At 32.0% G+C, this 11,189-nt stretch overlaps 1 protein-coding gene across 1 annotated transcript; it reads left to right on the top strand.

The window, feature by feature from the left end:
* The first annotated feature begins 663 nt into the window (after positions 1-663).
* On the top strand, positions 664-10,714 carry LOC111002903 (facilitated trehalose transporter Tret1). The gene is made up of 7 exons (XM_022273190.2): positions 664-1,546; positions 4,665-4,820; positions 7,448-7,646; positions 7,793-7,983; positions 9,001-9,383; positions 9,515-9,626; positions 10,433-10,714. The coding sequence occupies exons 1-7, from the start codon at positions 1,495-1,497 to the stop codon at positions 10,699-10,701; spliced, it is 1,362 nt and encodes a 453-aa protein (XP_022128882.2). The 5' UTR covers positions 664-1,494; the 3' UTR covers positions 10,702-10,714.
* The last annotated feature ends 475 nt before the right edge of the window (positions 10,715-11,189 follow it).

Raw genomic sequence — 11,189 nt, 5'->3', positions numbered from 1 at the left:
TTGGTAATACTGAATATAATTATATATATTCCAAAATAATTCTTATTTAGGAACTAAAACTCGCCTATTTAAAAGAAAACAAAACTCCATACAAAAAAACGTATGAAGAATGAATGCAAAATGTTGTAACTAATACGAATTTAAATAAATTATTTAAATCTATTTTAACAATGAATATATTAAACAAAGCCTTTTAAGAAACTGCGAGTCCGGATTTTATACTTCCTTTACACAGTACTTTACATATTTACACTATTATTGTAAAGATGAAAGATGTATTGAAGAAAGTCGAAAATTATTTCATAAACAATTCTTTATTGTATCTGATAGACTACATGAAAGTTGTATGACACTGTAACAGGCAGGTAGTTTAACATAATAGATCAACTGTTAAATATCAGTAATTGAAAAAAAATCCAAGATATTAGATGTAAACCATTATAATAAAACTATGTAACGTCCCTATTCCTATGTATTTACTATGTCATAAGTAAAACATTATTGGAACCTAGAGCCCTTTTTTTTTTCAGTCTTTAACTAATGATCCAATTACAAATTGTATTACATTACACATAAAAACAGTTAAAATGTTACGAGCTAGGGATCGGATAGAAACCGCCGTAGATCTCTTCAAGGCTTTATTTTTAATTACACTAAACTGAAAATTTTACTACTTCACTACATTTGCTCTGAAATAGTCTGAAAAATGTTTTAGCCAACGAGAGGAACTTCATGAAAATTACAATTTTCTTGAATAGAGCCTCTTCTGGAACGGCCATAATTCACAGCTTGCTGAAAACGTCTTTAAGTGGAAAAATCTAGAGAAACATTTAATCAAGTCAACATATCTTTGTAACAATATTTTAAAATCACCAGCGGTGTTATTTTAGTGCGATTGTCGATCTCGTCGGTCTCGGTTCGAATCACGGCGTTGCACAAATAAAGTTTCTCTATGTATGTATCATTAATCTTGCTCAAAGGAAAATTTTGTGAGGAATCCGACTTGTTTGAAACCCTAAAATTTACGATGTTGAAACATATTACACGCGTGCCAGGCTGATTGAAACGGATTTAAATTGGGAGGAGGATTATTTATAAACTACATACAAACTTAAAATACAATACAACTTTTACAAACACTTAAACATACAACGATCGTTGTAATAATTACACCGCTAATTTTGAGATACACATATTCCACGATTAAAGATTAAAAATGCTATTAGTGACGTTATTGCCTTAAAAAATTAATCACAAACGATATCATAATATTAGGCTGTGTTTCCGCCATAAGACGTGGGTGGTGACTAAAATCCCATATCATTTAAAATTGAAATGGAAAGAGAATTTCGTACGTGAAGTTTCACTTAAAAAAAAGTTACCATTTATAAAGTCTTTATTTAACTATTTTAACTCCGTTTAAGATTGTACATTGTTTCTCAATAGCTAATCCGTGATAAGATACAAGTGATTGTAAAACAGTTAGTCGGTAAAATGTTTCATAATGTGCTGCGGTATAGAAATCAGATTTTAATTACTTTATGTGGTAAGTAATATTCAGCAGTAATTTAGTATTTAGATGAATAATAATATAATATAATATAAATATTTTGTTATTATAATACAAAATTCGTTAAGTAAAAATTATTTACTAAGCACTTTATTCTAATAAAACCCGATATTAGTAAAGTCAAAAAGAATTAAGTTATTTTTGTATAATCTAATATTGTAAACATAAGATAAATCAGTGGCGCTACAACCTTTTTAAGTCTACGCTTCATATTTCCATATCTGTTTCATGATCATTTGTCGATCTTATAGGCAAGTGACATCCTCATGTGCCTGATGCGCGGTCGACTTTTTGGTTTACCGTTCGAGCGAATGTTAACATATTACATTTGAGCACAGCCAGGGGTCGAACCTACGATCTATGACTCTTTAAATGTTTTATTGATCGTTTATTCAGGCTTCACTATCACTAAATTTCTTAGTAAAAAAGAGACAGGTGACGTCATTATTTGCTTCATTGACTACGAGAAACATTTGATACGGTAATGTACGACGTTATTATAATCCGTCAAAACAATATAGAAAGTTCGATCACCGCCTTTAAGAAAAAATATCATGGTATATAATATATGACATACCCCAACCTGATTATAGCGGCTGTTTTATTAATATAGGTAACATAATATTTTAATAATAGAAAAATTAAATGACTCAAATTTATATCCACAAATAGTCACAGTCCCCAAAATAGCATAGAACGAACGACAAGAATTGGCTTGAACCTCTCCGCCACCATTCCAGCACTTGACATATAAATTAAAATAACAAACTAACGGCTAACGCCTCAAATTAACTGCAGACATTTAACAATACTCAACAAATATGTCGTTTCAAACTGCAATTAAATAAGCATCAAGCTAATTACTCTAATAATTAATTTAATTAGCTTCAATACTATAATATAAATGCATATGTTAATTTATACATTTTATATACCCTGTATTAAGTACAAAGAAACAAACATTAATACTAGAAATTACGACCTCTTAAAGAATTTATCGCAAACAAAACCTTCATCTAAACCTCTACTAAACAGCGCCATGCAATACGCAGCCTGAGTGATGGTCAGCGATTTTATTTAACAGTAAATGACTTGGATCGATGACGTTACACTTGAAGTTACTTGCCTATTCTGTTTATTTCTATTTAGTTCTACTTTTTACCTACACCAAACTATCAGTATAGCGTCGGCAAACAACAAATTTTATAATATTTTCCTGTTTAAGTGTTATGATTTTTTTTTGAAAAGTGAATTAGTGCTTAGCCAAACATTTTAAAATATTATACTTCACTCAATTATTGTGTAAATTGAATAAATATTTTTGTATATAAGATATTTCAGCTTTTTATTTAGGTCACATGGTAGTTTATTAGTTAGCCGATAGTTAAACGGCGATGTTTAGTAAAGAGACTAGGCTCTTAACTGAACGGCTAATTAAGCTAGTTGGCTACGACATCTTTTTGTTGGCTACATCTTACAATATTTTTTGTTTTATTACCAAGATTTATGTTACATAACACACTTTATGATGGATCGTGGAGAGGACCATGTTTATGTTCGATTCCATTTCCGCATGTAGACAATCTTGACTTCAAGGTGAACATTTTTCATCATATGATCAGCTATCGCACTGTAGCGTTATTGTTTTTCAACAAATATATATATTTTTTTGCAATAAACTTCACAAAATCTGTAATAGACCAGTGCCGAAGCCTTCAAAAATGGTAAAAAATGAAAAAAAATTACAGTAGAATGAAACCCATTAGAAATGCAGGGGAATATGATCAAAATGAAAGGAAAAATAAATTACGGTCGATCCGAGTTCGGGAAGTGGGGGGGGGGGGGGGGGGGTGAGTTTTTAAGGGTGAAAAATTGTTTATCTTGATTTCCGGCGAAACTACCAGTCCTATGGAGAAAAGTTAAATGGCAAAGTTGTAGGTCATAAAAAGATCTACAACTTTGGGATTCAAAATTTTTTCACATAACCTCAAAATTTAGGTGAAAAATTCAAAAAACCATGTTTTTGGTTTTTTTTATATCTTTTTTAAAAAGATTTTTTTTCTACGAAATTTGGTGAAAACTTACCTTATTATGTCCCAAATATACTGTTATTTATTCGATTAAAAATATTTATTTTTTCGCCTCATTTTAACTTAATATCAAAAAAGCACCCTAATTTTCAATCGAAAATTCTGACGTCAAAATTTCAGCTTTTTTCAAAAAGTTTGGGGGCTTTTTGTTCGTTGAAATATATACTTTCTGATGGTGTAAAAAAAATATACATTACTTTAGGAAATATTATTAGAAAATGCAAAAAATAGGCTAGGGCGGCAGCTTAGGGAACTGGATTTTTACGAACATATTGTATTAATTTCATAATACGAGTTTACTAACATTCGTTCTTAGAACATAGTTTTTTTAAAGAGATTGTTTTTTTTAAGCTTTACTTTACCTCGGGGATTTGAATTTATAATAAAGAAAAAACATAAAATTAACTAGCGTCACAAAACTATAGAAAAGTGGGTAATTTCTTAGTAAGATACAAAAAAACTGATTTTCTTACGTATTATATCAAGATAGTAAACAACAAACGACGCTCGCAGATAAATTCAATTCCGCAAGATTAATTATATTTGCTAATCTCGGTCATATTTTCAAGGATTTAAGATTTAAGATATTTACCTAAAAATGTTAGTAGATAAAGTACCAAACCTAATGATGCAACGAACAATTTTGTGCCTAGTGTCCTTGAGTGAACTCTCAGATTTAAAACTCTCTTACGTTCTCTCTACTCTACTTATCTTAAGAAATGCGTTTAAACTTTTATTTTATCCTATCAGAGATTTTTATGGTCTATGATTCATGCCATGACAAATGATTTCACATTGTCTATTTGTCTTATTTAATACACTCCGATCTTTCTAGAAGTGCAATCGCCGACTTTTCCATTTCAATGCGCCGTCTAATTTTGCCGTCCGGCCCTCCTGAGACATTTGATCTTAAATATATAATGTCAATGAGTCTATTTATACCTAAAAACAATTATATATTATATGATAAACTGGGCAGATTTTAAACCCTTCAAAATTTTCAGGGTATGTGGGTCACCTGCTCTGTGGCTATGGAATCAGTTGGACAGCGCCGATTATTCCAAAATTGGAGAACCCTGACGAATCTCCATTATCAAGACCACTTTCCGACATAGAAATGTCTTTGCTGGCATCTGTATTATATATTGCTGGGTTACCGGGTAACTAGTTCTAAGTATTATTTTAAATGTAGTGGAACTTAAAAATATTATGTAAAATAATAGAAATGTTAACATATAATTGAAATCCAAAAAGATTATATGTCATTCTGACTCCGTTGATTTAATTCTGTCTTTACCTTCTTTGAATTAACTTGTACTCGTATATAGATAGATAACTAAGGGTGTTTCAGAGTTGACTTAGCGCCACCTATGGGTGTGATTAAAAAACGAGACTGCCTAATATATTTCAACTAGCTGACCTGGCGAACTTTGTTCCGCCTTAATGGCAATAAATAAGCAGTTTGGGTTTTTTTATTGGAAAAAATACAAAAAAATTAAATACCTACATTAATCATTCATTATTATTTCTGTATTTTAGTACATAGGTTGCTCTTCACTTAAGTACCTTGTGATACACATTTTTTCATTTTTTGTTTTATTATCAGGCGCAAAAACAAACAACGCTGATGGTCTTCCGACCCGTGAACATGCCACGTATAATTGACCATGGGAAAAACATGAATGTTCTAGATTTAAACCACAAACTTTTAAGGATTGGCCTTGTGATTTGTTGATGGTCATGGCAAATGCAAGACGTATCGGAAATTGAAGTCTTTTAAATTCAAACGGCATATCGGTTGGGATCATCGGGATCCTCGGAATAAGAACTTCCTCACCTTTGAATTTTCCTATCATTATCGTAGCGTAAATTACATTGTTCTTCAATTTTCTAACCACCAAACGCATACCATTATGTAGTTCAGGTCATCTACATCTTTATTCTTTTTCTTCTTTTTTATCAGTAAGCAATGTAACTCTCATGTTTGTTGTAAGCTGCAGTTTCGTCACATAGCGCCATAGATTTGACGATTTGAGGCAAGCGTTTATTTCGTCGACAGCCGTAGATCTTGGAATTACTGGCAGTATTTGGCGGAAATCGCCAGACAGTAAAATCATTGCTCCTCCAAAACATCTCGATTCATTGCGTAAATCTTTTAATGTTCGGTTAAGTGCTTCCAATGCACGTTTATGCGCCATTGTGCATTCGTCCCAGATGATGATTTTCGATGCCGCTAAAACTTTGGCCATTGCTGAGTGTTTTGCAATATTACACGTTGGTTCTCCAATAGTTTGAAGATTTAACGGTAATTTTAATTCTGAATGAGCCGTACGGCATCCTTCTAACAATGTGGCTGCTATTTCAGAAGAAGCAACTGCAACCGCTATGTTGGATCTCGCCCGAACAGTTGCTAAAACTAATGACATGAGGAATGTCTTGCCAGTTCCACCAAGGGCATCTAGGAAATATAAACCACCATTTTCATCATCGTTTGCCTTCATTAAAGTATCATAAACTTCCTTTTGTTGGTATTTCAACAGGGGTACATTCGTTTGAACTACTAAATCTAATTCCTGGTGATCATATTCACGTTCCCGTTCCAATACTCGATTAAATGCGTCATTCGACAACAACAACAAATAGAAACATTCATCATTCTTTGGATGAACTGTATACATACGACAATACCGAGTTTTATAGTTCTCTTCACTGTTTATACGAATGGGCAATAGCACTATCATTATAATTAAATTGTAAATTGTAAAAATAATTAAACGTATTTATTTAATAGAAATATTTTGAATATTGATTTCTTACAAATATCAAATTGTCATATATACGTCATTACATAGCTGTCATTATACGTCAATTACATAGCTATCATTTGCGTTTTATTATTCCAAGTCTGATTCTTATTTGTTATACCACTTTTTATAGTGACTGACGTTTCATGTCAAGTCCCACGGGAACGCTGTCGAACGGGATAAAAAGTATCCTATGTCCGTCTCCTGGCTCTAAGCTACCTCCATACCAATTTTCACTCAAATCTGTTCTTTCGTTCTTGAGTTATAAGTGGTGTAACTAACACGACTTTCTTTTATATATATAGATATCTTTCGCGTTACGGTTTGTATTCGGAATCGCTCTAATTTCAAGGTTGAGATCTTGAATTTATTATATTTCAGATATATGTTTTTTTCATATCTTTTTGCAACGCATATATGATTAAATTTTAAATGTAAAGACATTTAAACGGAGGTAAAAAACGTTTTCACTGAAATCATACCAAAACCAATAGAAACCAAGTTTCTGAACAACAACATTACTTACTATTATGTAAACTTGGCTTAGCAACAACTCAGCTTACCATGAACTTTGAGCGTCTTACAACAGCTTTCGAAATCTCAGCCTGAGTTTGATATGACACGCACTCATACTAACACTAAGTACAGTAATATACTTAAAAAAAAAATAATTAAAGTATGTTCTATATTCTAAATAGTGCACAATAAAAATTCTAGAACATGTCTATTATAATGAAGTTCTACACTGCAATACACACGCTATAAACATTATTATATGTATTTTTATGGCAGAGAGTGGCACAGTGCAGAGAGGAATGGCGGGATTTGGAGGAGGCCTTTGCCAAAAAAGGGCACACAGATGCACCAGAATTAGATTAAAATGAAAATTTGTTTAAATGTATATAAAATATATAATGTAAAATGTATCTGAATAAAGGCTATTATTATTATTATTATTATTATATGTATTTTTAATTCTACAGCTGTTCTCTCGATGAGCTGGTTCTCCAACTTCAAAGGCCGAAAAGCAAGTTATGTTCTCTCGGCAATTTTTTACATCATCGGTTTCGCAATGTTGGGGTCAGCTACGAACTTCACGATGATGTTTATTGCTAGAATCATCAACACATTTGGATTTAGCATAGCGAATATGATAAACACCATTTATATCGGAGAAATCGCGTAAGTAGTTCAGATATTGCAAGATGTGACGGGGTGAGAAGATTCACCATTTTGTTTTTGTATTGCCAATTGCATATTTTCTGTTCTTTTATCACAAGGATAATTGTAATGTATGAAGTTTATATTTTTGCTTATTTATTCTATAGATCAAGTAATATTCGAGGGATCTTCCTGACTGGGCTTGGAGTTATACAAACATTGGGATCCCTAATACTATTCAGTGTCGGACCTTTCGTTTCCTACAGTATGGTCTCATATATTGGTGTTGCTATATCTTCAGTATATTTCCTGGCAGTTCTCTGCATACCTGAATCTCCTGTATATCTCGCTTTGAAAGGTATATTGTTTTTTTTTAATTAATTTATAAACAAGTAACTAACTAATAAATTAAAGTAGGACAAAAATAATATACATTTTTATATGAGTAAAGAAAACTTAAATAATTTCAAACATAACCTTAGAATAAATAAAATTAAAATTAAAAATAAATCGGAAAATTAGTTAATTGTTTTGTTTTAGGTATGGTTTGATTTTGTCAGGATTTATTTTGTAAAATGGATTTAATAAATACGCTCCGTATAACAAAAACCAACCTGTTATCATGAGAAACAATAAGCTTAAGGTTATCTTTTAAACTCATAAACTAGGGGCAATATTTGCTGACCACATTTCCAGATTATAACATAGTTTATATAAGTTGGGTGTGTCATGTGCGTATTACATAATATTACTTTATAAGTAAGGAGGATCAGCCTTTTCTGCTACCGTAGTCTATTTGCCGATGCCAAAATATCTGAATCATTGATACATTCATAACGGACGCGTTGATTAAACGTAAAAAGAAACCCATTTCACAGCTGGGACGCTAACTATTAAGCAGATTGCAATTATCCCTACAATTATTTTAAATTAGACTCATTATAATGTCGGGAGAGCCATCGAATCTTTTTGCACGCTATATTCTTAATGCTCTTATTTAATCATTAATTTCTCTAAGAACCCCATCCCCATATGCGACAAGATATTCATAATTGTTCCATATGCCTCTTACGAATCAAAATTATCTGCGTAATCCGTCCATGTTATAGAAACAAACCAAGATGTTGATATTTTCCACCTTACCACAGAGGATTTGAGGAATTATTTTTACATCCGGGAAGACCCCGACTTTATTTAGTAGTAGTGTCAGATTAGTTTTTTCTTTAAAATACTAAGTTGACTATACTGTTTCATATATTTTATGCATCAATCTGTTTTGTCTTTGTATGTTGTCTTAGTGCTCTCGTTCGTGTTCTTTTAACATTTGTTTGGTGTAGCTTTAAGATTGCTTATAAATAAAATCTTATACTTGTAGATGAAGACAAAAAATTAAGCCAAGTCCTCCAAATACTTGGTAGGGAATCCGAAATAAAAAACATAATGGAACTAAAGAATACTCAAGTCAAAACAAACGATTTAGAGGACTGGAAAGAATTGTTTACACTTAAATGCAACAGGAAAGCATTATTTATTACAGTAACTATAAGCGTATTGAACTATTTAAGTGGAATGTTAGTGGTTGTTTTTTTTTCGACGTCGATTTTCAAAATGGCGGATTCATCTGTCGCGCCAAGTTTAGCTACTATTATCATTGGATGTACTCAATTGGTGGGGAGTATTATTGCTCCATTCTGCGTGGAAATATCAGGAAGGCGAATTTTGTTATTGGTTTCAACAGGCATTTGTTGTGTTAGTATGGTAAGTGTAAGTTTAATACTTTAATTTTAAAAGATGCCTCGAGGCTTGCGCATTGTAAATCCTAGTTATATATTTTTGTTTTTCAAATGATGAAAAGACAATACATGTTCTAATACATGCTTCTTTTGCAGGTCGTGTTTGGCTTTCATTTCTATTTGATACACATAAACTCACCCCTTGTGGAGCACATTAAATGGCTTCCCTTAGCCTCATTAGTGGTCTTCTTCATGAGTAACAATATGGGTAAGATCATTTCGTCACGTATTTTTCCGAATATCATATGGTGCAAATAATGTAAAACGAAAGGAAACCGATCAAAACTCCCCTATATTTCGCGTATACGGCGTGGATTAAAAGCGATTAATATTGGCCAAGTTGATGCCTGTCATATTGCGTGATATTGCCATTCTAAAAAAACAAATGCTATCGTGTTTTTTAAATTATATATGACAAACCCCAAGATTAACCTCGTTTTTCATTGACTAATAAATCAGTTATTTGCATATATTTAAAATTACATAATAACACAAGAAATTAACTAACTACTCTATAGTATGCACTAACAAATAATAGAACTTTTGCCAGTTCACTCAAAGGACAGTGAAAAAGGTCCGTTATGTTTGTATATCGTTAACTAAATTAATACACCAAACCATAATTTTAACACTGAGAAGGTAAAAACACTGTCTGCTACTTCATTTTATGAAAAACTAGCTGACCTGGCAAACGTCGTTTTGCAATGTATATAATTATAATAAAATATAGGGGTTGATCGTAGAGCGTTCAAAAATTAGGGTTGTATATATTTTTTAATGCTGTTGATATAGTTAATAAAAAAAATTAAAAAAAAATTAGGGGTGGACTACCCTTAACATTTAGGGGGATGAAAAATAGATGTTGTCCGATTCTCAAACATACCCATTATGCATACAAAATTTCATGAGAATCGGTCAAGCCGTTTCGGAGGAGTTTAACCACAAACACCGCGACACGAGAATTTTATATATATCATGTAAGATAATAATTATCTCAAATGTCTACGTTTCCAGGCTTTGGCGTCATACCCAGTACACTAACAGGGGAATTATTCAACTCCAATGTTCGAAGCAAAGGCACGGCCTCCGTCTTCGTGGTGTCGTGGATCTCTGGCTTCATCATCACAACCATTTTCAACACCCTGATCTCATCTATTGGCGCTTATGCCGTCTTCTGGTTCTTCGCCTTTACGTGCGGGTTGGCTTTTCTCTTCACTTTGTTCTTTATACCAGAGACAAAGGGCAAGAGCTTAATAGAAATACAAGAAATGCTGAGTAAATGATTTATTATTTGTATATTGTGTATTATTGTTAAAGTCTTGAATGTATTTTGGTAAGAAGATAATATACTTCTTGTGTGGACAGGATGTAGTCCAGTCCATATATCTCTATCTGAATAACCTGTATTCATCTCTAAAGGCTGCAAAATAAAGATATCAATCGGCTTGTAACAAACGAAAATAGTGAGTTTTGATTAACTTATAAATAAACAAATTTTAAAAAATTCATAAAGTTGTTTCATTTATGGACGACAATGCAATGGTGATGTGGCAGAGTAAGCAAGTTGTAATAATAATTTATTAACGATACTTCAAGAAAGCACCTTAAGAATAAAAAATTATTGTCAATGATTATGTGTAACATATGTATGTCTTTATAAAATAGATATGGAATATAATATAATATGGAATTTGATGAGATGAGAATAAAATACGATTAAGATTAGATTGCAATTCAATGTTAAGATATTTCAACATACAATGTTATACAA

The sequence above is a fragment of the Pieris rapae genome, chromosome 2 (assembly GCF_905147795.1).
Source record: "Pieris rapae chromosome 2, ilPieRapa1.1, whole genome shotgun sequence".
In the NCBI taxonomy this organism is placed as follows: domain Eukaryota; kingdom Metazoa; phylum Arthropoda; class Insecta; order Lepidoptera; family Pieridae; genus Pieris; species Pieris rapae.
The sequence above is the reverse complement of the archived record's forward strand: the minus strand, read 5'-3'. Positions and strand labels throughout refer to the sequence as shown.